The following is a 25,967-nucleotide window of genomic DNA, read 5'->3' as shown; positions in this document are numbered from 1 at the left end:
ATGAATGGGTGTTGAATTTGATCAAATGCTTTTTATGAATCAACTGCTATACTCATGTAATCTTTTAGTCTGACAATACGATAATTACATTGATTTTTTTTTTTTTTTTTTTTTTTGAGATGGAGTCTCCCTCTGTCGCCCAGGCTGGAGCACAGTGGTGCGATCTCGGCTCACTGCAACCTCTGCCTCCCAGGTTCAAGCAATTCTTCTGCCTCAATAATCCCACTCTCCTGAGTAGCTGGGATTACAGGCACGCGCCACCATGCCCGGCTAATTTTTGTATTTTTAGTAGAGACAGGGTTTCACCATGTTGGTCAGGCTGGTCTTGAACTCCTGAACTTGTGATCCACCCGCCTCAGCCTCCCAAAGTGCTGGGATTACAGGCGTGACCCACCTCGCCTGGACTAGACTGATTTTTAAATATTGAATCAGCCTTGCATCCCTGGAATAAATCCCACTTGGTGATGGTGCATAATTCTTTGTATACATAGCTGAATTCTATTTAATAATTTATTGGGAAGAATTTTACATTTATATTCATGTGGAATATCTGTTTTCTATCTTTTTTTTTTTCTTTTTTGAGACAGAGTCTCGCTGTTGTCGGCCTGGGCTGGAGTGCAATGGCACGATCTCGGCTCACTGCAACCTCTGCCTCCCAGGTTACAGCAATTCTCCTGCCTCAGCCTCCCGAGTAGGCTGAGATTACAGGCGCCCGCCACCAGGCTTGGCTAATTTTTGTATTTTTAGTAGAGATGGTGTTTCACCATGTTGGCCAGGCTGGTCTCCAACTCCTGACCTCAGGTGACCCACCCGCCTTGGCCTCCCAAAGTGCTGAGATTACAGGCATAAGCCACCGTGCCCAGCCTATCTTTTTTGTTAATACTGTCTTTATCTGGTTTTGGTAGCAGGTTAATAACCACATAAAATGAGTGAAATGTTCCTTCCTCTTCTATTTTCTGGAAGAGTCTGTGTACAACTGGTGTTAATTCTGGTAAGAATTCTCCAGTGAAACTGGGCCTGGAGATTAGTTCAGAGATTTTAAATTACAAATTCATCTCCTTAATAATTATAGGGTCATTAAAATTATCTGTTTGATATTGTGTGAGTTGTAGTAGTTTGTGTTTTTTAGAAACAGGGTTCACTTCAGGCCAGGAACAGTGGCTCAAACCTGTAATCCCAGCATTTTGGGAGGCCAAAGAAGGCCAGACCACTTGAGGCCAGGAGTTTGAGACCAGACTGGCCAACAGGGTGAAACCCCGTCTCTACAAAAAAATACAAAAATTCGTCAGGCGTGGTGTGGCACACCTGGAATCCCAGCTACTCGGGAGGCTGAGGCATGAGAATCACTTGAACCCAGGAGGTGGAGGTTGCAGTGAGCTGAGTTGGCATCACTGCACTGTCCAGCCTGGGCGACAAGCATCCAAGTTGTCAAACTTACATATGGAGATTTATTCATAGTATTTGCGTTTTTGATTTTGGCAATCTGTATCAATAATTCTTTTTATTCCTGATATGCAACTGTGTCTTCTTTTTCTTTATTAGTCTCACTAGAGGTTTATTAATTTTGCTGAATTTTTGGGTAAGAACCAGATTTTTGTATCATTAATTTTCTCTATCGTTTTTGTTTTCAATTGCACTGATCTCTTATTTTTATGTTTTTCCTTCTTCTTACTTTGCATTTATTCTGCCTTTTTTTCCTATCTAGTTTCTTGAGTTTAGACCTTAGGTTATGACTTGAAACCATCTTTCTTTCAGTTTTTAGTGCAACAGATTTCCGTCTCAGGACTGCTTTAGCCACATTCCACATATTTTGATGTCGTATTTTCCTTTACACTCAGTTCTATGTTTCTTTTCCTCTTGAGACTTCTTCTCTAATCATGGATAATTTAAAAGCATGTTGTTTATTTTTAAGAGTGTGGAGATTTTCATTATTATATTACTAATTAATAGTTTGATTCTACTGTGGTCAGAGAGCACACTCTGGTTTCAACTGTATTAATTGGCTGAGGTTTGTTTTATGGCCCAGGTTATAATGTATCTCAGCAAAGTTCTGTGAGAGCTCAAAAATAATTTATATTCTGCTATTTTTGGCTGAGGTGTTCTAACTGGTCTATTGATTACTGAAAAAGGTACTTTGAAATCTCCAACTATAGTTGTAGATTTGTCTATTTCTCCTTTAATGTCTGTATCTTTTTATTTCATGTATTTTGTAACTCTTTTGTTAGATGCATATAAATTTAGGATCACTGTTTTCTTTGTATACTGACACTTCTATCATTATTTAATGCCCCTGGTAATTTTCTTTGCTCTGAAGTCTGTTTCATCTAATACAAACATGACCATTCCTGCTTCTTTTGATTAATGTTTGCATAGTATATATTTTTCTACCCTTTTACTTTCAACTCACCTATATCATTATATTAGAAGTTTGTTATAGACAGCATATACTTGGCTAATGTGTTTTTAACAATATGCCAATCTTTCATTTGTTCTGCTTGTTTTTTTGAGACAGAGTCTCGCTCTGTCACCCAGTATAGAGTATAGGAGCGTGATCTTGGCTCACTGCAACCTCCGCCTCCCGGGTTCAAGCGATTCTCCTGTCTCAGCCTCCTGAGTAGCTGGGACTATAGGCGCCCGCCACCAAGCCTGGCTAATTTTTGTATTTTTAGTAGAGGTGGGGTTTCATTATGTTGGCCAGGCTGGTCTTGAACTCTTGACCTCAGGTGATCCGCCTGCCTTGGCCTTCCAGTGTTGGGATTACAGGCGTGAGCCACTGTGCCTGGCATATTTGTTCTGATTTTCTCTCCTAGCTTCTTGTGGGTTACTGATATAGTTTGGATATTTGTCTCCTCCAACTCTCATGTTGAAATGTGATCCTCAATGTGGGAAAGTGGGGCTTAGTGGGAGGTGTTTGGGTCACTGGTGCCGATCCCTCATGAATGGCTTGGTACCCTTGTTGCAGTAATGAGCGAGTTCTCACTCTGTTCGTTCATGCGATAGCTGGTTGTTTAAAAGAGCCTGGCTTCTATCTTGCTCCCTCTCTTCATCATGTGATACACTTACTCCCACTTCATCTTCTGTAAAGCAGAGTAAAAGCTTCTTGAGGCCCTCAACAGAAGTAGATGCTTGTGCCGTGCTTCTCATACAGCCTGCAGAGCTGTGAGCCAAATAAACCTTCTTTATAAACTAGCCAGCCTCAGGTATTCCTTTATAGCAATGAAAAACGGACTAATACAGTTACTTAAAACATATTTTAGAGTTCCATTTTTTATTTTTCTAGGGTTTTATATGTATCCTGTGGTATAGTCTTTTCTTAGTGGTAACTCCAAGTAGTACCTAACATAAACATAACTTCCTAAGGTCCACTGGTGTCAATATTTTACCGGTTTGTGACAAATGTAGAAACCTTGCTCCTTTGTAATTGTCTTAACTATTATTTCTTGTTCAGTAAATCCTTAATGTTGCTGGTAGGTTCTTGGAAACTGTGACTTCAAGCAGAATGATGTACTATATAATAAACCAACTTTACCACAGGAGTTAAGTTCCCATGGCACACAGTACATCACTTCACTTAAAGTTGCAGGACCCAAGAACTCACTGATGATGTTGAGGCCTTAGTGTATATACACAGAGAACCACATCGAACAATGATATAGTGCTTGCTGGACCCATGAGAGTAATGAAAGTCTATTGAATTACCCTCCATTTTGATTTTCCATTTTTCTTTTTTCCTTCCTGATGTTTCTGGATTCCCTCTTTCATTATTTCCTTTCTGTGGTAAGAACATCCTTTAGCTACTCTTTTAGGACTGGTCTGCTGGGAACGGATTCTTTTAGTTTTCTTTCACTTGAGAATGTCTTTATTTTCCCATCATCCTGAAGGGTATTTCTGATTGATATGGAATTCTTGGTAGACAATACTTACCTTTCAGCACTTGAAAAATGCTGCCTTTTCATTTTCTGGCCTCTGTACTTCCTGATGAAAAATCCAATATCATTTGAATTGTTCTTCCCCTGTAAGTTAGGTGTTATATCTTTTTCACTGCACACAAAACTTTTTTTGTCTTTGGTTTTCAAAAGTTTGATTATGATATATGTAGATGTGGATTCTTTTGGGTTTATCCTGTTTGGGTTTCACGCATACCTTAACTGACACTACAGAGGAGTTGCTCGTGGTGTGTGGCCTCACTGCTGCCATGCATTTGTAAATGGGAGGGATGCCTTGTTACTGCCCAGAAGGGATGGAAATCTAGGCTTTCCATGTGGCCTCCACTGATGCCACCGGGCAGAGGGGCTCATTACTGCCCCCAACTAGGATGAAAGTCCCAGCTTCCTACTTCCTCCCCTGTCCCCTGTGACAGGGGAGGGGTCTTCAGCTTGGCAAGGGTGAAGTCCAGGCTCCCCACTTGGCCTTTGCTAATGTGGGTGGTGGTGGGGCCATAGTTTTTTCTATGGTGTCTGGCTAGAGTAGAGCAGTTACTGTTTCAAAATTTTCTGTCTTGCTAGGCTGCCCATCTCTTGATCCTTTGTCAAGGGAGCAGAATTTTTGTTGAGGCTTTCTTTGGTCTGTACTTGACATTTCCAGGTTGCCAGCTTCTTCAGTTCCAAGTTTGGGTATACGAGGCAGAAAAGAAAACCCTGAACTTACTACTTTTAGGTCACTTGGTTACAAGGTCCTTAGGTGGTCTGCTTTCTTCCTTACATCTTTTTTGAGAGTCTTCTTATGCTTGTTTTTACATGTAATATCCAGGGTGTTTAGATGTATTTAGCAGGAGGAATAGGGAAAACTGTATCTGCTTCATGCTTCCACAAGCATAAGTCCAATCATTTACTTTAGTGGATTCATTTTTCTTTTCTTTTTTTTTTTTGGTGAGACAGTCTTGCTTTGTCACCCAGGCTGGAGTGCAATGGTGCAATCTCAGCTCACTGCAACCTCCACCTCCCAGGTTCAAGAAATTCTCATGCCTCAGCCTCCTGAGTAGCTGGGATTATAGGTACCTGCCACCATGCCTGGCTAATTTTTGTATTTTTAGTAGAGACAGGGTTTCACCATGTTTATCAGGTCTTGAACTCCTGACCTCAAGTAATCCACCAGCCTCCGCCTTCCAAAGTGCTGGGATTACAGGTGTGAGCTACCATGCCTGGCCCCTTTTTTTTTTTTTTTTAATTGAGGCAGGATCTTATTATGTTGGCAAGGTTGGTCTTGAACTCTTGGCCTCAAGCAATCCTCTCACCTTGGCTTCCAAAAGCGGTAGGATTTCAGGAATGATCCACTGCATCTCGCCTAGTGAATTCATTTTGATGACAAGAAGAAAAAGTTATCTATTAAACATGATTAAATAATTCTTCCAATTCTCTTAAAAACATCCATAAGTTTTTTTGGTTGTTTTTTCACATCCATAAGTATAACTAAAAAAAAAGTCACACAAATCATGGAATTTACTCTTACCTTGTTCACTGCCATTTGCACAAATGTTAAGATTGACATATGCACAAGCAGGACCAGGAAGGGAAGATCCTCTGGTGAGTGTAATTTCCAGTTCAGATCCCTTCAACTGAGCACATGAGAACATATGACTGAGTAACTGTGGCACCTGACTGCAATGTGCCACACCATCGTGTAACACAGTGACTTCTCAGTAACAACAAGAGCTGTACACAATTGATAACATATTGAATCTCATTACTCAAAGTATCAAAAGCTACAATTTATATCCCATTTTTCTTCTCTTCTTATCCTGGTTTCTTAAAAATATATGCTCACTTAAAAAAAGTCAAATAATTACACAATATGCAAAATACAAAATGAAACTACAATGCAACTCGCCTCACTGAAAAAATAAACAGCCAGCATCAGCCCCTCCTTGTCTTGTCCTACTTGTCTCATAGAATGAGACTGGAGAAAATGATTAAGCAAGTGACTGAGGTATATTTTAAATGATCAACTTCTTTTTTTTTTTTTTTTTGAGACAGGGTCTTGCTCTGTCGCCCAGGATGGAGTGCAGTGATGCGATCTCGGCTCACTGCAACCTCCACCTCCTGTGTTCAAGTGATTCTTCTGCCTCAGCCTCCCGAGTAGCTGGGATTACAGGCGTGTACCACCATGCCCAGCTAATTTTCGTATTTTTAGTAGAGATGGGGTTTCACCAGCCCAGGCTGGTCTCGCACTCTTGACCTCAAGCGATCTGCTCGCCTTGGCCTCCCAAAGTGCCGGGATTACAGGTGTGAGCCACTGTGCCCAGTCTAAATGATCTACTTCTAAGTTATAAGCCAATATCTTCCCTACCTTAATATCATACTTTCATAAGTATATCTAAAATTCCTAGATAACAACAGAAATGCTATTGTAATCTTTCTTTTTTTTGTACTGTACTTTTATGGAGAACCCACTACCAGAAGAGTTAAATGTTTTTCAAGCCAATTGCTATTTACTTTTAATGATAATTACCAAAATCCACACACTGCCTTTTCTAGTTTTAGAAAAAACAGGCCATTTTATTTCCGGGCAAAGCTCATGTACCCTCCTGGCTACCTTCCTCAAGAGAACTGTTGTGAAAACAGTTCCATCTTCCCTCCCTGCTCCATCTTTTCTGGGCTTCCACTCTCTGACTCTACCCACTACTGTCCAGAGCAATACTTCAAGACAGAGTGCTGTGCCGATCTCTACTGTGGGACAGAATATCAACACGTGAGTACACAAAGTCAAACCTAATCTGAAACCCTTTAGTAGTAGTTCAGTGGAACTCAGGACTCACCTGTGTTTTTTCTTGAATAAGGACTTTATCCGATGGAGAAACTGGATATGGTTTCAAGGGAGCCTTTATGGTGGTAAATATGAACTCTGTGTGGCTTTCAATAACACTATTCAGATATGTTCCTTCAGACTTTGCTTTATAGTACACTGTGATTTCATCAGTTGGAACCAGATTGCACTGAAAACACACACAGAAAAATTTAAAAGGGAAGTACATTCTATTAATCAGAACTGAAGGAAGGTACTGTTGAACAAGGGCTACGGATCCCATGCTGAATCATCACAGAAGGGCAGTCACCCTTCCCTCCCTGCTGGGTGATCCGTAAGACTAACTGCACTCAGTACATGATTAACTTTGTGTCCTTTTCACCACTCTTTGGGGGATAGGGCATGTTTCTTTTCCTAGAACAATCAGTACCTCATGAATGTTGAAACCAAGAAATTACTTAGAACCCACTTACAAAGCTCTGAACTGATTCAGAGGTCACAAGCACCCACTTATCTGCTGGAACAGCCTCCTCAGACCTTGAACCGTCTGGGAAGAAAGATGTATGGTAGCTGTCACTGCCCTCTACAGGGCAAGAAATTCCTGATTCTCTCACTAGCAGGGGCTTTGCAGCCCCTCTGCGCTCCAGGATGAGCTCCCTGCATATTCCTCAGCTCTCTAATAAGGAAAAACTACCCAACTCTGTCCAAATCCGGGAATCTCCCCTAAGCTAGAAGCCTGTCTATGCTGACTGCACCTCTGCCCTTCTGCAAAGACACTATCAGCTCTGATTACCTTCTGCTCCAGTCACAGGGGATATTCTGTAGAAGCCCAACGGAGCTAAAAAAAAGGATGGGAAAAGGCACAGGCTGGCTGAAAGCTACGACTTGGGAGTGAACACGTGGGGAGAGGAAGAGGAGTGACTTTTCTGCAGAATACATTCCAAATGGACTATGGATTAGTGATTGTTATGCATTGATCACTATGGTTTATATTACCTGCCTCTCCTATCTTCTCCCAACAACCAAAACAAACAAAAAGCCAAAACAGTAGCTTATTCTTAACTGACAAACTAACCTTTTTGCGAAGTTTCTGTATGCGATTGATGACTTCCCGAGCCATTCCTTCATCTACCATTGACTGGTCAGGAGTGACATCTAAGAGGACCAAAGCCTGTGGGAATGAACAGTGCACACCATGACAATCAAATAAGGAGAAACACTTCTTCCCAACTCAGCAAAATGTTATTTAAATCTGGAGAGTCTATAATGCAGCACTATTTTTTCACACAAATGAGCAAAAGCAATAAAATTAATCTAGTTTATCATTCAGGTACTTCTTCATAATCAGCTAGTCCTCTGTCTCTGGAGAAAGGTGTGCAGGTTTTTGTTTCTTGTTTTTTTGTAGGGTGCTGCTCACAGGAGATGCCCTGGGACCACCTCTTATCAGAGTCCCTCACATGACTCTGCTTTTTGGCCATCTAAGAAATAATATCAACTCTTCTAATAAGTAAGATCAATAATCATGAAGCCCTTGGAGCAGCACAGCTTTTCAGGCCACAACAAGTGGATCAACGGCCTCAGCGCAGTCAACTCCAAGTGACTTTCCTATACCATGACCCCTGTGATCTTCAGGTTTGTCAGAACGACTCAAGACAAATTCTACAATGGACCACAAAACTTTCTGTGACTTAAGCTGCCATATTTTTGCTAAGGTTAATGTTTCTATCTCATCTATTCTGAAGGTTGCTGATTATGATGTAGCAATAATGACACTATCGCTTCTGTTACACAGCATGTTGCAGAGTAAAATATACTCAACAAAAGACTTGTACATTAGACATCATCTCATTTACCTTTGAGTAAACAGAGAAGTTAAGAAATGACTCACTTCACAAAGGCATCAGAGGTAGTGAAATGGATGATAAACTCAAAATTCCAGTCAGTGCAGGGCCACTACAACATGTAAGCCATGTCAAGAAACTCAGAAGCATCACATGATGACACTTTTGTAAGGTGGACAACTTTTCAGGCCCCTAACATCTGCTGTAATGAGGAAGAACTGTCCACTGTCAGTGTTTAGAAACCTCCTCCCTGCCTTCTTTCCCAGCTACGATACCTCCGACTCCTTGCCACTGTCTTCCCACGTAGAGTTCTGTACACATCTAACTTAAGCGCCTGGGTAAAGGACTGAGGAGGTTGACCTTCCTTTCATGGAGGTGCTGCTCTACCTTCCCCTGCACATGGTATGCTAAGCACAGAGGGACCCCTGCAATATCCCCAAACCCACATGCAAGATCTTACAACTATGCTGACTGGGGATGTCTGGTCAGGACTGCAAAGAGATAGTCTCTTCTCCAACATGGCAAAAAATATTGATCCTGGAATCTAAAACAGTTCGTATATTCTCTTAAAAGAGTGTTCCCTGACCACTTTTCACCCTACACCTATTTTTGGATAGGAGCCCTCTGTGTACTTATTTCTACCAGATATCTTATCAGGTAGAATACTAAGAACTGGCTTAATTTCAGGTGTCTTTGACTGACTCATTCCTTGAAGGGTTCATTTTTGTGCAACCCCACACTTGGGACAATTACTGACATGTAGAAATCACAAAATGCTTACTTATGTATTCACTAAACAAATGCATATGTTAAGGGCATAATAATATATTAGTTTAATAAAGCCAATCTAAACCAAGTAACTGGTTTATTTTACCCTGAGACAAGCTGTCAACATTATCAGGAAAGGCATAGGCAAATACTTTCTCCTCTTATGCTCTCATCTCTTGGTAAAGAAATGTTCTAGGAAACAGAAAAATACCTGAGCATCTGAGTGTGCTTCAAATTGCGCAGTCCCACCTGTGGCCTGATCAAAGGTGTACATGAGGCGGATGTCTTCATCGTGCAATTCATGGCCTTCCACAACAATGGTCCCTATGGAGAAGCAGCTACACTGTTAATCAGCTTCCCCTCCTCTTCAAGCTGCCCCACTACCCGTGTATTATGCCCCTTCTTGATTAAAATTTCACAATAACAAAGCCACAGAGGCTTCAAGAGATCATTTCCCTCTGACTCATGTCATGGTTGTAGCCAAGACATGACAAACTTTCTTTAGATTACACTATGCTACCTTGAAGACAGTTAAGTCATCACCAGTATCTACTGTTTTATATAAACTCTCAGGTCCAAAAACATGACAAAGCTAAGGGAAGGCACCAAGAGGCAACAAATGCTCACCATAAACACAGAGCAGCAGGATGTCATGAAGAAAATACAGTCTTTAAAGAGAAAGTGAACTTAGGTCCACTATTTGCTGGTTGTATGACATGGTGTTCTGCTACCTGCTGAGCAAGGTGTGGTGAGGCTAAAATGAGACGGGCAGTGTGTAGTACTGAGCATCATGCCTGTTCAGGGGAGGCAGAAATGTGCACAGCTGCTGATGATAACACCCCCGCTGATAGGGAGGCCCACTGTTGTCACTGATGATGACCTTCTTGGGCTCTGAGCACCCGGGTGTCATTTTTATGTTTACTTTGTCTCTGTGTTCTGAAGATGATCTTGTTTTCCATCAGTGCAGAACAGTACACTCAGAAACTAGGCTTTCAATTTCAAATAAGGTTTAGCCCAGGAATTTTTTTTTTTTTTTTTTTTTTTTGAGGCAGAGTCTCGCTTTGTCACCCAGGCTGCAGTGCAGTGGCAGGATCTCGGCTCACTGCAAGCTCTGCCTCCTGGGTTCACGCCATTCCCCGGCCTCAGTCTCCTGAGTAGCTGGAACTACAGGCGCCTGCCACCACACCTGGCTAATTTTGTGTGTGTGTGTGTGTTTTTAGCAGAGACGGGGTTTCACCGTGTTAGCCAGGACAGTCTCAATCTCCTGATTTCGTGATCTGCCCGCCTCGGCCTCCCAAAGTGCTGGGATTACAGGCGTGAGTCACCACCCCCAGCCATCTCAGGAATTTTTGATGCTTTGGCTATCTGGTGAACAATTTAGATTTGTGGCTTGAAGGCTTGTAACACTTTGTTATTTTAATATTTTGAGTTGACTAGTAATTAGTAATAACTTGAGGTTTAGCTGCTAATGTCTTATGTTTTATTAATTCTATCTAAATATTTGGAGAATCTTAGGGACAGTTCCCCCATCTGATTTATGAATCCTCAAATCTCTCTTCTCAAGACATCTCCTAGCTTATGATTTTCAACTTCAGAGGAAGCCGTAACAATAAACAGCTTGTGCCCCAGGATAGTTACAGGATGTCAGACAGCCACACTCAGACCACGTATGATTCTAATCATGGCAGAGCTGCAAATTTCTGGGCACCCTGAAATGCTCTGTATAGGGGTGGCAAGATGGGGCTGATTTCCCTTTCCTAATCCCATCATTTGGTTAGGTACCCCCACATGTTTTTATGTTACCCTACACCTTCCCTTTATAACACTTATCAAAACCATAATTATTTTCCCAAATCTTCAATGTCAGCAAGCACCATGAAAGTAAGGACAAAATCACCCTAGGCTCCAGGGATCCTCCCACCTCAGCCTCCAGAGTAACTGGGATGGCAGGCACATACCACCACATCTGGCTAAGTGTGGTAGTATGTGCCTGTAGTGATCTCAAGTGATCTATCCATCTGGGCCTCCCAAAATGCTGGGATTACAGATGTGAGCCACTGTGCCCAGCTATTTTCTTTCTAAACTGTAAGAATTATTTATAATAAACATTTTTATCAATAGGAAAAAAAAATTTTACTTAAGAAAAGGATGGACCGGTGCAGTGGCACACACCTGTAATCCCAGCAATTTGGGGGACCGAAGGCGGGTGGATCACCTGAGGTCAGGAGTTAGAGACCAGCCTGGCCAACATGGTGAAACCCTGTTTCTACCAAAAATACAAAAATTAGCCAGGCATGGTACTACATGCCTGTAATCCCAGCTACTTGGGAGGCTGAGGTAGGAGAATCACTTGAACCTGGGAGGCAGAGGTTGCAGTGAGCCAAGATCGCGCCACTGCGCTCCAGGATGGATGACAGAGCGAGATTCTGTCAAGAAAAGAGAAGAGAAGAGAGAAGAGAGAAAAGAGAAGAGAGTAAGGAAAGGAAAGGAAAGGACAGGACACGACGGGACATGACAGGACAGGAAAGGAAAGGATGTGATATTAAAACTCAAACAGTAGCCTAAAAAGTATCCCTCAGACTGAGGACATAAATGGTGCCCTTGTCTGTGTAGACACCTACCAGTCTTCTGGAACTGCTCCAGCTCCTCACTGCTCAACTGCTTGATGGACGTCATCACTGCCTTAAAGGCTCCCTTCAGACGCTTCCCCAGGACCATGTGATCTGGTTCTGCCCTTAGCCGAATGCCATACTTGTTTTTATCTGTAGACAGTGTAACTTTTCGAACATTGAGTTCCTACAGTTAATGCACAAGAGGAAACAAAAATGAGAAATGAAAACATATGTTCACACAAAAATGTAGGTCCACAGCAGCATTATTCCTAACTGCCAGAAAGCAAGAACACCTCAAGTGTCCATCAACTGTGAATGGATAAACAAAATGCAGCATACACATGCAATAGAGTATTTGGCAATATGAAGGACCGAAGCACTCATATGTGCTACAACATAAATTAATGTGAGACATTATGCTAGGTGAAACACACCAGACATAAAGATTACAAATTGTATGATTCCACTTATATGAAATGTCCAGAGAAGGCAAATCCAGAGATAGCAAATAGGTTCGTGGATGCCAGGAAATGATCAGATATTGAGGGGAAAATGGTGTGTGAATGCTAATGAATACTGGCTTTCTTTCTGGGATGAGGAAAATGTTCTAAAACTATGGTGATAGTTGTACCATTCTATAAATATGCTTAAAAACCAGTGATTTGTATGGTAAGAAGAAAATGCTTGTTATGAAGATCTATCAAGACAGTTGAGCATAACAGAAAAAGAACTCCAGACCCAGAAATATAAACCTCATCCCTCAGAGGTAACCTTTGTGCAAGCAATTGCAGAGTACCACAAGGTTAACTATTAACTAAGCAGAAGATCAGTTAAACAGAACACTTCATGCTTCAGTCATGCTACTGAGGATTACTGATGTGGCAGGGATGGTGATGGCACAGTAGTGGATGGGAAAATGAGAACAGCTTGAAGCAAATAATACGGAATGTTTAGTTTTGCCATTATATTTAGCTACATTAATTAATCTCATTTTAAGTGAAGGAGTTAATTTCAAAATTTTTCAGCTGGGTGTGGTGGCGCAAACTTGTAATCCTAGCACTTCGGGAGATCGAGGTGGGAGGATCACTTGAGCTCAGGAGTTAGAGACCAGCCCGGGCAACATGGCGAAACCCCATCTCTACAAAAGCCTGTACTACTATGCCTAATCTCTGCCACTTGGGAGGCTAAGGTGGGAGGATTGCCCGAGCCCAGGAGATGGAGGCTGTAGTGAGCCAAGATCACATCACTGCACTCCAGCCTGGGTGACAGAGCGAGACCCTGTCACAAAAAAAAAAAAAAAAAAAAAAAAAAAAAAAAAATTCTATTTTATGCATAGTCACAGGTACTAATGTCAGAATTTAAAATCTAACTTTTGGTTTCTAATATTTCTCTGCAACTTTCAAGCAACTGAAAACCAAATATAGAAATTAACATTTTCTATAATAATGATTTTAAATATCACCTGTGAAAAGAATAAACAATGAAATTTTTAAAAATATTTGTTTTCTATCATCACAAAGAAGATGAGGTAAAACATATGCGTTTTTAAAACATCATGGAATAAAGATGTTTTAAAATATCATGGAATAAAAATGTTTAGGAAGACAACTGACACTATAAACTTTGACCCCAAAACTCCACTTCTGGAATCTATCCAATATCCATACACTGATATATGCATATATGTACACACAAAGCTTTTGTTTGTAATCAGAAACCTAAATGTCAAACAACGGGACAGTAATTAAATAAATTATGAAGCAGCCAGGAAGTGAGACTCCAGGGAGAAATGGGGTGGAGAGAGGCTCCCTATGCTATTGCTTCGACTTTTTACATGCGAGGGTACTTGTCACTTGCATAATTTGGAGGAACAAAGTTTCTTTGGTAGTTATCAAAAAGTACTTCAGAAGGCCAGGCACAGTGGCTTATGCCTGTAATCCTAGCACTTTGGGAGGCCGAGGCGGGCAGATCACTTGAGGTCAGGAGTTTGAGACCAACCTGGCCAACATGATGAAACCCCATTCTCTGCTAAAAATACAAAAGTTAGCTGGGCGTGGTGGCGGGCGCCTGTAATCTCAGCTACTCGGGAGGCTGAGACAGGAGAATCGCTTGAACCCAGGAGGTGGAGGTTGTGGTAAGGCACTACTGCACTCTAGCCTGGATGACAGAGTGAGAGACTCTGTCGAAAGAAAAGAAAGAAAAGTAAAGTAAGGGAAAAGGAAAAGGAAAGGACAGAACAGAAAAGAACAGAACTTCAGGGAAGTGAATGAAGATGATAGATGATAGGTAAAGAAATTCATTGATCTTGAAATATTTTTAAAAGAATTACAACAAATTTATGTTGATTCCAAGCACAGTGTAAAATATGGATTATTACATTTGTTATGACTATACTAATAAAAATAAATTATAGAGTCAGTATGTACTTTGAGGATTATTCATCAAAATAATGTTCTAAGTCTATCTGTACCAAAAACAGACAAATCATCTACCTTACCTCAATGATATACTTCTCCAAAGACTTGATATCTTTAAGAGCTTCTGGATCTTGATGGATAACCACAATTTCTTTCAAAGGATACTAGGAGGAAAAGGGAGGGGAAAGTTGACTCAGCAGCCAGTCCTCTAAAACTGCAGAAAAATGGAATATTAAATGTTTATTTGAATCTCAAGCTCTAGTCAGGCTGGACTAGTACTAAGTCATTCACACCCTCACTGCAGAAAAGGAAAAAGGCCATTGGTGGAAGCTCTCTATATTAAAAAAGCATTCCAAACACTTAATTAATTTAGGTCTGTGCCATGTAAAATAGAAGTAAAATTTCAAACCTTTATGGGAATAGTTTTTCGGTCTCTGATCACTCTTCCAAGTTCAATCACAGACTGCATCTGAGATACTGCACTCTCTGTTTTCTTGTCAATCAATTCTTCTCTGAGTGGTAGAGGTAGGAATATGAAAGAGTTTAGATTTAAGAGGAGAAAATTGAAGGCACTAGGCATGCATAAGCGAGGAAGAGGGTCAGGCTAGAGAAGTGTGGCTAGGCCCTCCTGGTGAAGCACTGGGGAAGGGCAGCGCAGTGCCTACCACTCAGCACCCGGCACCTCCCCAAGGAGCCCCCATGGGGCACGCCCACACCCCACCTGCCACAGCTCTACAAAGGGGTTCCACACCAAGCATCCTTGCTACCGTGTACCAAAGTGGGCCCCATCCTGCAGCCTGAGGAGTTCATGTCAGCTGGGGCAGGAGGCAAGGCACAGATGGAGCTGGAGCAGGGAAATCCCTCCTCTTCCCCACATGCTTGAGCAACTCTCCCCTCCTTGGCACAGGTGAGGCTTATTTCTATTTGAGTCCTACCGAACATGGGGCAGCATGAGGTAGTGAATGCTGAGTGTGTCCTTGTCCTGAACAGAAACAGGGTCAATCAGCACCTTTAGATTCTGGTACATCAATTCAGTGAGAAAAGGTGTGTAGGGAGCCTGTATGAAGACACAGGACATCACGTCAGTTATATGCAGTCATCAACAACTGATCTCATTTATACTGAGAAACAACTAAACATGTTAGAGAATGACACAGTAATAGGCACCAAAATGAGCATGAGGTTACAAAACATGCCCTGTGAATGAGAAATGGCCTCATATCCCTGAAGCATAGCTGCAGGACTGTAGATACAAAAACCCAAAGCACCTCTAGAATTCTGAAGGATGTCTAAAATAGAAACAGGAGCACCTAATGATGTATCAGCCAAGTCAATATGCACAGAAGACTGACTGTCCCAAACCTCAGAAACCTCATCTGTAAACTGGGGAAAATACCCCCTGCTTCACAGGATGGAGGTGATGAGATCAGGCATGGAGAGCACCAGGCACAGCACCTTGTACAAAGCAGATTTTCCTTCGGTTAAGGAATAAATAGGAGCCTTATAACATATGGAGTAAAGGAAACAGGATAAAAAGAATTAAAAGTTGGAGCCGTTCCACTTTTATATTATTTAACTAATATCTGAACTGATAAGAACATATATCAAACAATTACTTGCACGTTTTCCTCTCAATGCTAAGTTAAAGTATTTTTTGTGATATATATATATTTACTCAGACAGGTATTAGGTGAAGAACCTCCCCCATTACTCACAATTATGGCAATCCACATTAAGATGAGGTATGTCTTACTTTGAACTGTAGATTCTCATTCTAGAGCCAAGGGCCCTGACATATATTGTACTGCCAGAGACTGTAAGAAAGAATCTAGTATTTCTTAGTCCTTACTTAACATGTATAAGCTAACAAGATTTCTGATAAGGAACTAGAGCTATAAGGTGTTATAAAACTTCTATACCTATTTTTGGCAGAATAATACAGAATGGATATAAATGGAGGATGCTGCAGCAAGTAGGTGCCGAAGGCAGCCCATAGGCCAAAGGGTACTAGAAAGAAGCCAATCATCTTACCATAAGTCTGCAAAGAGAAAGCAGAACACTAAACAAGGTTTCTAGGGCCATGACACAATCCTCCATCCCATTTTCACCCTAATGAGTAAAAAGGAAACATAAACATTAAACTGTTAAATAAGTGATTATCATTAAAAAAATAAGTTTATTAAAAAGAGGCAATCTTCAAAGAACATGCAGCATACAGACAAGACACGAGACAGAGAAAGGAGAAAGAGCCACGACCACAGGCCATCCACGGTCGGTGCCACCAGGGTGGCCCTTCAGGGCAGTGCAGGAGGCCTGGCCAGGATGTGCACCTGCTGTCCCACTGACTATCCCCACCTGAGGCGAGCTGATAGGGAAGTAGAGCCTAACTGTAGGACCCGAAGGCTGAAGGTAGAATGGATCTACCCACAACCGACAAAAACAGTTGCTAACCAAAAACTTTAAAGTACCTTTAAATAAGATTTCTTATGTTAAAAAAGTATATAATGTGTATTAAAAAAAATACCAATTCATTGTAGGAAAAACAAAGATAATGAAAAAATTTCAATCATAAGTTATCCAGAGACAACTACTGTAAGCATCTTAGCATATGTCCTTCTAGATACGTGTGTGTGAGATACATCTGCACAAAAATTAAATTACAGTTGTGTTGCAGGCTTTTATTATTAATGCCTTTTAAGACATGACTGGCCAGGCACGGTGGTTCACACCTGTAACACCAGTGCTTTGAGAGGCTGAGGCCAGTGGATCACCTGAGGTCAGGAGTTTGAGACCAGCCTGGCCAACATGGTGAAACCCTGTCTCTGCCAAAAATACAAAAATTGGCCAGGCGTGGTGGTGCACACTTGTAATCCCAGCTACTGGGGAGGTTGAGGCAGGAGAACTGCTTGAACCTGGGAGGCAAAGGTTGTAGTGAGCCAAGATCATGCCACTGCACTCCAGCCTGGGTGACAAGAGTGAAACTCCTTCTCAAAAAAAAAAAAAAAAAAAAAAAAGACATGACTAATGGGTAGTGGGAGCCTTCATTGGGCCTGCAGTAAAGAGACCTCGCTCTCTCTATTACGCATCATTGTTATTTATGTACCTGGCTTAAGTCCTGAGACCAGGACCTATGCTCTGCTCATCCTAAACCCCCAACAGCTACAGAGGAGTTCTGTCCACAGTAAATAATATCTGACTCCCTTGTGGTAGAAGGAAGTACCCCTCTCAATATTAATGCCATATCTACCAGTATTTTTATAAAATATTTGCATGATTTTATTTTGAATTTTAAGAGGTCTGCTCAGTGTAGTCCTGTTTGTGCCTTGACATTCTCCCTCCAATATGACATGTACATAATTGTGTTGTGAAAATAATGCAAAATGACTTTTAGAACTTATAGATCCCTATTCCCTCAAATGACAAATATAGTTAAAATGCAATGTAAAAGGAAAAGAAAAACAAAGCTTCAAAAACTGAGAGCAACTGAAAATGTTCCTCTCCCTTCTGGCTATTCTCATATTTCTTCTACTTTCAAACTTCATACACTTTTTGCTTTTCCCAACAGCAGTCTGCACTTACCTTTAATCTTCTGCGGTTCATTCTAACATACCAATTGGTCAGAATATCTACAAACTTGACCAGGCGAGGCACCACAGTATAAAGCCTATAAGCTAAAAGTAAGACAAGTCAATCAGGCAGCAAGTGGGTTACTAGGCATCTGGGGTGGGGAGAGGGTTGGATACAACAAAGAAGGGGCAGCTCCTTCCATCCAAGTGCCTCCACTTACTAAGGAGAAAAGAACCAAAATGAATCAATCACATAATGACTGTTGAGGATGTGCTACATGGCAGTCAGAGTGTTTAGGGGTGCACACAAAAAAATCACCATGTGAGCCACATGCGAATTCCCATTGGTCAGTGAGAAAAGCCAAAAACTCCAGTATGTGTGGCTCAAAGTCCAAGACTGCCCACTACACAACAGTAGGAAGTGCCATTTACACGGAGCTGTGCAATTTGACAGCATCAACAATGCCCAACTTCTTTCCATTGTATTACACTGTACTTCAACTAAAAGACAAAAAGCACAATTCAGATGCTAAGAGGCACAGCATAGGCCAGTGATTCTCAAACAAAAGCAATTTTACCCCATGGGAAACATTTATCAACGTTTGGAGAAACATTTTGCTTGTCACAACTTGGAGGGTAGCATGGTGCTACTGGAATCTAATGGGTAGACCCAGAGATGCTGCTCAGTTATAAAGCACAGCACAGCCCCACCACAGAGGATGACCTGGCCCAAACTGCCCATAGTGCTGCAGTTAAGAAACTCTGGCACAGGCTATGAATAAAATAGAACTGGCCTTCTAAACATTAAAACAGTCGAGTAAAAACAGCATCAGAGGTAGTGAAGGTCTTGAGGAATTATGAGGATTTGAAACGTTCCCTGAGAAACTCAGAGATCAAGTAGGAAAGAAAGGGTGTTTAGCCAATTGTCTGAGGCAAGGCTTATTTTAAGGATTCTCATTCACCTCCCATTTAATTAATACTCTTTGTTACATAAAAACAAACACAAAAAACAAAAAGAATAAGACCGATACTTAGAAACAAATACAATTTATAATAATGAAAAGAGTCCAGGGAGTGTTAATGAGGCTTCTGGTCTAAGCTAAGAGACGAGAAGTTGCAACGGGCAGAGTTGCTCTCTGCTGCTTTTCACAAAGACCAGAACTCAGATGTCAGTGGGCTGAGCCCCAGGCCAGAGTCGTTAGCTGGTCACACTTTCTTCGACATGTGATTTCAGTAACTGAGACCTGTCTAAATGATTTCTAGGGTTCACGGCACTTTTTACCTTCCAGGAAGCTCAGGTTTTCTATGTTCTGGTTTCAACTCTGAGGGAGTAAATGAACCCAAATAGAACCCCACATACAATGGATAAACATACAACACACAGGGGCAGCAGCAGCAGCCACTACCCAGGCCACCACCACCCTGTGAGGCAGGTCCTCTCACACCCACAGTGCTCCTGAGGGAGTGGAGGACATGAAGCTGACAGGCCGGCAGAACCGGGACTTAAACACGACCCACAAAACGTGGCTGCCGATCTCCAGTTTCCAGGCAGACCAGGCTCCAGCCAGAATGCACATCTCCAGACCCAGCTTCACAGGAGGTCATGGCAGCTGGTGCCCAAATATTGAAGGGGGTCCGGGCAACAATCCCCACGTTTCCCACCCACTTGTATCACTCAGGAGGGAAAAGCAGACACAGGTGTGAGCATGTCTGGGGAGTGTGCTGGGCTCCCAGTGCTGCCCTCGCCAGGGCAGCACTCAGCCTCACACTCACTTCCATCTTCATCTGTGTCTATCTGAGCAACAGCTGGACTGTCGTGATCCTTCTACATGTTTAACAAAGTGGACAAATCCTGTAGCACTCCTTCTGTGCTAAATGGGGCAGCAGCACCTACTCCAGGGAGCAGCATGTGCCCGTATCTAGGCTAATGGTGAATCCCAGGTCTGTGGCGGCCGCTGCTCCTGCCCAACAGCAGCAGGAACCGCAGAGCCCTGTGAGGGTGGATTTGCCTTGCCCTCTTTTGCCCTCACTGTGACCCAGGGCCTCTGTCCACCCACTTTAACTGACTGTCTGAGGTGTCCTAGATTTCTCACCTGGACCTACAGTTGTGATTATCTCAAACCTTAAGGAAGCCAACATAATGTACTTTTTGAATCTCTGTAAAATTACCCAACGAACTCACTGTTGTTAGTTAATAGAAATAACAGCAAAATGTCCATTTCATTATTGCTCTTCTGACTTTTCTATTTTTTCTGGAAAAGAAGGGGACTATTTAGTAATGAAAATAGACCTAAAAATAAGTTATAAATGCATTAATAAAAAGTATTATTTATTGAGTACCTATCATCTGCCAGCTACTTTATGTAAATCGTCTCTACTTAAGCCTTACAAACACTACTGGGCATTCTGCAGATAAAGAAACCGAAGGTCAAGATAGACTGAATAAGAGTGGCATCTGATGGCACAATGGGCTGATTTCAGTCAACAATAATTTCTTGTACATTTAAAAACAAGAAAAAGGGTATAACCGAGATGTTTGCAACACAAAGATATGATAAATGCTTGAGGTGATGGATATCCCATTTACCCTGATATGACTATTACACACTGTATGCCTATATAAAAATATCTCCTGTACCCCATAAATATATACATCTACTATGTACCCATAAAAAAAAAAAAGGAAATTGACGGTCAGACTTCAGGCAACTCTCTGGATTGGGAACAAGTGGTAGAGTTGGGCTCTGAACCCATGGCTATCCAGCTCTAAAGCTCTTCTGTGGAGCGCTGAGACCACGAGGACACCCTCTAAAGACAGAATTCCCCAGGGCTTTTTTTTTTTTTTTTTTAAGATGGAGTTTCGCTCTTATTGCCCAGGCAGTGGTGCAATCTCAACTCACTGCAGCCTCTGCCTCCCAGGTTCAAGCAATTCTCCTGCCTCAGTCTCCTGAATAGCTGGGATTACAGGCGCCCGCCTCCATGGCCAGCTAACTTTTTTTTTTTTTAAATATATTTTTAGTAAAGACAGGGTTTCGCCATGTTGGCCAGGCTGGTCTCGAACTCCTGACCTAAGGTGACCTGCCTGCCTTGCTCTCCCAAAATGCTGGGGATTACAGGCGTGAGCCACCACACCAGGCCAGAAGTCCCCAGGGTCTTGAAACAAAGATATCACGACAATTAACAAGCCTTAACAAAACTATATGAGAGGTAAAAGGAAACAATTATTTAATTTTCTGTATCTCTCAATATTTCCACTATTAAATATCAAAAGGGCAGTTACAAAGAGAATAGTCCTTATTCCTGGGAGGACAGACCAAGAGAGACTCACCTGCCATTTCAGTCTCAAAGAAGCCAATGAGAGACTGCATGAAGGACAGGATCCACCGGTCTGTAATGTTGGGGCTTTCTCTAACCGTGTTCTCATTGTAGAGAAATTCTATTTCTTCCTCCTAGGAAGGAACAATTAATGAAACACTGGCACACTTGGGAAGAAAGTTACTATGAGGAAATAAACTTCTTAAATCACTTAAACAAAAACAAAAAGAAAAAATCCCAGACCCTACTGGCAATGTGAATTTCTGATTTTCAGCAATATTTTCAAGATAAGCACCAACGTGGCACATTAAGTCCTCAATTAATTTATTATGTTTTTGAGTAAACTGAAGAGAGTTTAGGAAAACATTACTTCTCTGCACCAAAGAGTAATTATGAATTGAGAGATATTCTAAAATCTTGTCAGAAAAGTGTAGGGTTTAGTTACTTTAAACCTCAGGAAGGAAGGACAGTAGAACTGTCTAGGATTGAATGATTGTCCACAAACTGAAAATGAGTACTGGGAAATAATTTCCATGCTAAGGCTGTTCATTTTACCCAGAAAGTTCTATCCCACTCTTTTTGCTTTGCAAAATCCTCCTTGATCTTAATTCCTTGCTCTACAAACAGAACTCATGTCCTGCTTTGTTTCTCTGGCAGCACCACAACCAGGCTAGCAGGGCAGTGATAATGTGACTCTTCCTCTGTGTTTAAGGCCCTGATCATGGAGTCTGTGTATTGCTGGTATATTCAGATGGGCCCTGGCTGTGGGGAGCTTTGACCCCGCCTGTATTCCTGAGTCCCACACCAGTGGAGGCCTGCAGAGTGCACCTGCCCAAGGACTGTTTGCCCTACTTGGCAGAGAACCACATGCAGGACAGGTGGCAGGCTGCAGAGAGGAGGAATGCTGGGAGCCTGGGGAAGATGACTGCCCTTCTCAATTCCTGGGGAAAGGCTACTCTGAGAGCCTCAGATGAACATGATGTGTCCTCATTAGCAGAACAACCAGAGCCCAAGGGGAGCAGAAGTAATTGACCTGCCTGCTGGAGTGGGATAACAAGAGTTCATTTTTCCAACCAGCTTTTTCAACTGCTCAAGCAGGAATAATATCTCATTTTCATTCAACAGTTATTTACTTACAAGCAATTTTACTTGTAAGGTGCTGGAGATCAGATGTGCAGTATCGGAACTCTGACCCCAAATCAGGTCTTGAAAGCCCATACAGGAACATGTTCAATGAAGGTGATGGACGCTGACAATGGTCAGTTGTGGGGCATGGAAGGTGGCTCTAGAGCAAGGGCTTCTCAGGTGAGAAAGTAACTCCTGGGCGTGGAGGTAACTGCCATTGAAGTACACTTCCACATACATCACAACTATTATATGTGACCCTAACAACCCACTGAAAACTCCATCGAGAACTGCTGTCACTCTCAGATTAGCCCAAATGCCACCCCACTGAGGGGCCTTCTCTGACCACCCATCTCAAGTGGCCAGCCCTAGCTTGCCTGTGACTCCGCCTTCACTGGGTGCTCTCTCTAAAAGTTGCTGACTCTTTACTGTATCTCCCAATTCCCACTCCACTGGTTCCATAAGGGGAGGGGTGTCTCACTCAACATGGTGTTTCTGGTACCAAGAACTGGCTGACGAAGCTGGGCGCCGTGGCTCATGCCTGTAATCCCAGCACTTTTGGGAGGCCAAGAAGGGCGGATCACCTGAGGTCTGGAGTTCAAGACCAGCCTGACCAACATGATGAAACCAAGTCTCCACTAAAAATATAAAACAATTAGCCAGGCATGGTGGTGGGTGCCTGTAATCCCAGCTACTGGGGAGGCTGAGGCAGTGCCTCAACCCAGGAGGCAGAGGTTACAGTGAGCCGAGATCGTGCTACTGCAATCCAGTCTGGGTGACAAGACTGAGACTCCACCTCAAAAAAAAAAAAAAAAAAAACAACAACTGGCAACTAAACAACTATATGACATAACTCTTTTGCAGGCTAGGGCCCATGGTCTTGGCATAGCCCGGACCCTAGATACCTTCCGCACCTGCATGTATGGCCTCCCCATGGCTCTAAGTTACCCCAGCATCAGGCAGCAGAGAACAGCAGCCCTAAAGTCTCACACAGAGCTCCACCTCACAGCTTGGTGAAGGGAGCGCTGTGGAGACACAACAGGTACATGTGCAGCCCCCTACAGCCCATACCTTCTGGAGCCTCAGAACGTTCTGGATTAAGAAGCGATAGGCATTGTACCATGGGAGCAGTACATCCTTAAGGACGTCCCGCACACCCTCTTCTTTAAAGCGGAGGTTTTCTGCTCTCACCACAGGGGAGTTAATCAGATATAATCTGGAAGAGGGAGAAAAATTAGACAGAAAAGGTACTTAGACAGTAAACCAATTATTACTACTCGACATACTGAGAGAGCAAGATGAAAATCAGTCCTATTTTCTACAAAAGGGGGTAACTATGAATACTCTTTGAGTGGTCAATTTAAAACTCACAAAACTCACTCTCACTTTCTATAAGAGACCTAGCAAATTATAAAAGACGTATATAATCTGACACCAAAATATGGCACTGTATAGCACAGAAATGCATCTTATGCCACTCTCACTGCAGGACCAATGGGGTACACCAGCACTAAGAGAAAGGCTGGCCTGGTCCTCGTCAAGAGCCACTGTGTCCTTCCCACGGACACGACCTGCATCTGCTGCTTGCAGAGAGAGGGACTCACAAGGAAGAGCCTTCACAGAGCAGAGTCTTGACATCTGGTGGGCAGAGGTTAGTGATGCTGCTAAACATCCTACAAAGAACTACCACCACAAAGAATTACACAGCCCAAATGGGCAGCAGTGCCAAGGGTGAGTCTAAGAGACAGTGGAGAATTGGGGGAGAGCCTCACTAATGGCTCCTGGTCAACAGAGGTACTGTGTGAAGGTGCTGAGTCACAGGCCTGGGCACTGGTCTCATGCCTAGGACACAGGGATGCTGAACAAGATCTCTAGGTCCCTTTCAACTTGAACACTGTGTGGTTTCATGATTACAGCTACCTCAAGCAGTGGCTCAAATTTCTCCAAAAGCTTTTCAATATGAGTTTTTTTTTATCACCTCTAGCATAGATATATCTCACATGGCTCTGTAAGTACAAAATTAAAATAAATGATGAAAGAGAATTCTAATACCAACAAGACAGGGAACCTAGAAAGGAAGTAAGGCAGAGGCAATCAGCATCTAGCCTGGGGAGGACTTGGACAGCTCAACAACACCCAACACAGGTCCTCTTCCTTAAACAGACCTCTAGGTTTAAAAATGCCTTTATTATTTAGAAAACTATTTTGGGGGTTTAAAATCAACAACCATACCAACATAACATCCAAATAACAGAGATATGTTGCTAAAAACCTAAATATAAACCAAATCTAAGAATACTGATTAATAGTATAGGAGATGCTTACATAAAAAAACAATAGATACACACAAGGCAAAGCACTGGTTTGTACCTGAGGGCATCAGCACCATACTTCTGGATGATGGAAACTGGGTCTGGATAATTCTTTTTCCGTTTGCTCATTTTTTGGCCATCACTTGTAAAACAAAAGGGAGATGCCAATTAAGTAAGTCAATATCACAGATGATCTTGTTTTAAGGATACAAATCATTTGCAAACAGGAATACACAAAAGGAAATGGGAAGGAGTAACTCAGACAGAAGTTAGTGCTAATAGGCCGGGCGCGGTGGCTCACTCCTGTAATCCCAGCACTTTGGGAGGCTGAGGCAGGCAGATCACCTGAGGTCAGGAGTTCAAGACCAGCCTGGCCAAAATGGTGAAACCTGTTTCTACTAAAAATACAAAAATTAGCTGGGCGTGGGGACGCACACTTGTAATCCCCACTACTGGGGAGGCTGAGGCAGGAGAATTGCCTGAACCTGAGAGGCAGAGATTGAAGTGAGCCAAGATCGCGCCACTACACTCCAGCCTGGGCAGCAGAGCAAGACTCTGTCTCAAAAAAGAAACAAACAAACAGTGTTAAGGTACAATGGTAAGATATTTTGTTAATATTTGCAAACTTCTTTTTGAATATCATACTAAGTCCATGAGGAAGCTTCAGGGTAGACTGAAGAAGAAAGATGTGTCAGAATATATCCCAAAGAAATGAAAACTTACATTATCATAAAAACCTATTATTAATTGTTCACAACAGCTTTATTCACAATTGCCAAACGTTAGAAGCAACCCAGATGTCCTTCAAGAGGTGGATGATCAAACAAACCATGGCATACCCATAATACAGAATGCTATTTATCCATGGAAAGGAATGAACTATTGGTATGTGCAGTCATCTAAAATCTCAATGGAATTATGTGGATTAAAAAAAAGCCAGCTGGGTGCGGTGGCTCATGTCTGTAATACTAGCACTTTGGGAGGCCGAGGCAGGTGGATCGCCTGAGCTCAGGAGCTCGAGACCAGCCTGTCAACATGGTGAAACCCTGTCTCTACCAAAAATACAAAATATTAGCTGGGTGTGGTGGTTCATGCCTGTGGTCCCAGCTACTCGGGAGGCTGAGATGGGAGAATCGCTTGAGCCCAGGAGGTGGAGGCTGCAGTGAGCCGAGATCACGCCACTACACTCCAGCCTGGGTGATAGAGTGAGACTCTGTCTCAAAAAAAAGAAAAAAAAAAGCCAATTCCCCCAAGTTAGTTACTGTATAAT

The 25,967-nt window shown here is 42.4% G+C and overlaps 1 protein-coding gene across 6 annotated transcripts in view; it reads right to left on the bottom strand.

The window, feature by feature from the left end:
- The window catches only part of IARS1 (isoleucyl-tRNA synthetase 1), an 83,558-nt gene that overhangs the window by 25,165 nt on the left and 32,426 nt on the right, over positions 1-25,967 (bottom strand). For 4 of the 6 annotated variants that reach the window (XM_024345740.3, XM_016961133.4, XM_063788518.1 and 1 more), the window contains 13 exons: positions 24,756-24,839; positions 23,457-23,601; positions 21,274-21,394; positions 17,959-18,050; positions 16,411-16,488; positions 15,315-15,436; positions 14,789-14,891; positions 14,460-14,543; positions 11,972-12,146; positions 9,562-9,674; positions 7,817-7,912; positions 6,755-6,931; positions 5,449-5,554 (listed from right to left, as the gene is read on the bottom strand). In XM_024345740.3, the coding sequence (XP_024201508.1) occupies positions 5,449-5,554; positions 6,755-6,931; positions 7,817-7,912; positions 9,562-9,674; positions 11,972-12,146; positions 14,460-14,543; positions 14,789-14,891; positions 15,315-15,436; positions 16,411-16,488; positions 17,959-18,050; positions 21,274-21,394; positions 23,457-23,601; positions 24,756-24,839 (1,496 nt within the window). Of the gene's footprint in view, positions 1-5,233; positions 5,284-5,448; positions 5,555-6,754; positions 6,932-7,816; positions 7,913-9,561; positions 9,675-11,971; positions 12,147-14,459; positions 14,544-14,788; positions 14,892-15,314; positions 15,437-16,410; positions 16,489-17,958; positions 18,051-21,273; positions 21,395-23,456; positions 23,602-24,755; positions 24,840-25,967 lie in introns of all 6 variants that reach the window. The other 2 variants (XR_010148925.1, XR_010148926.1) reach the window with 1 other exon arrangement.

This window comes from Pan troglodytes, chromosome 11 (assembly GCF_028858775.2).
Source record: "Pan troglodytes isolate AG18354 chromosome 11, NHGRI_mPanTro3-v2.0_pri, whole genome shotgun sequence".
Lineage (NCBI taxonomy): Eukaryota > Metazoa > Chordata > Mammalia > Primates > Hominidae > Pan > Pan troglodytes.
The sequence above is the reverse complement of the archived record's forward strand: the minus strand, read 5'-3'. Positions and strand labels throughout refer to the sequence as shown.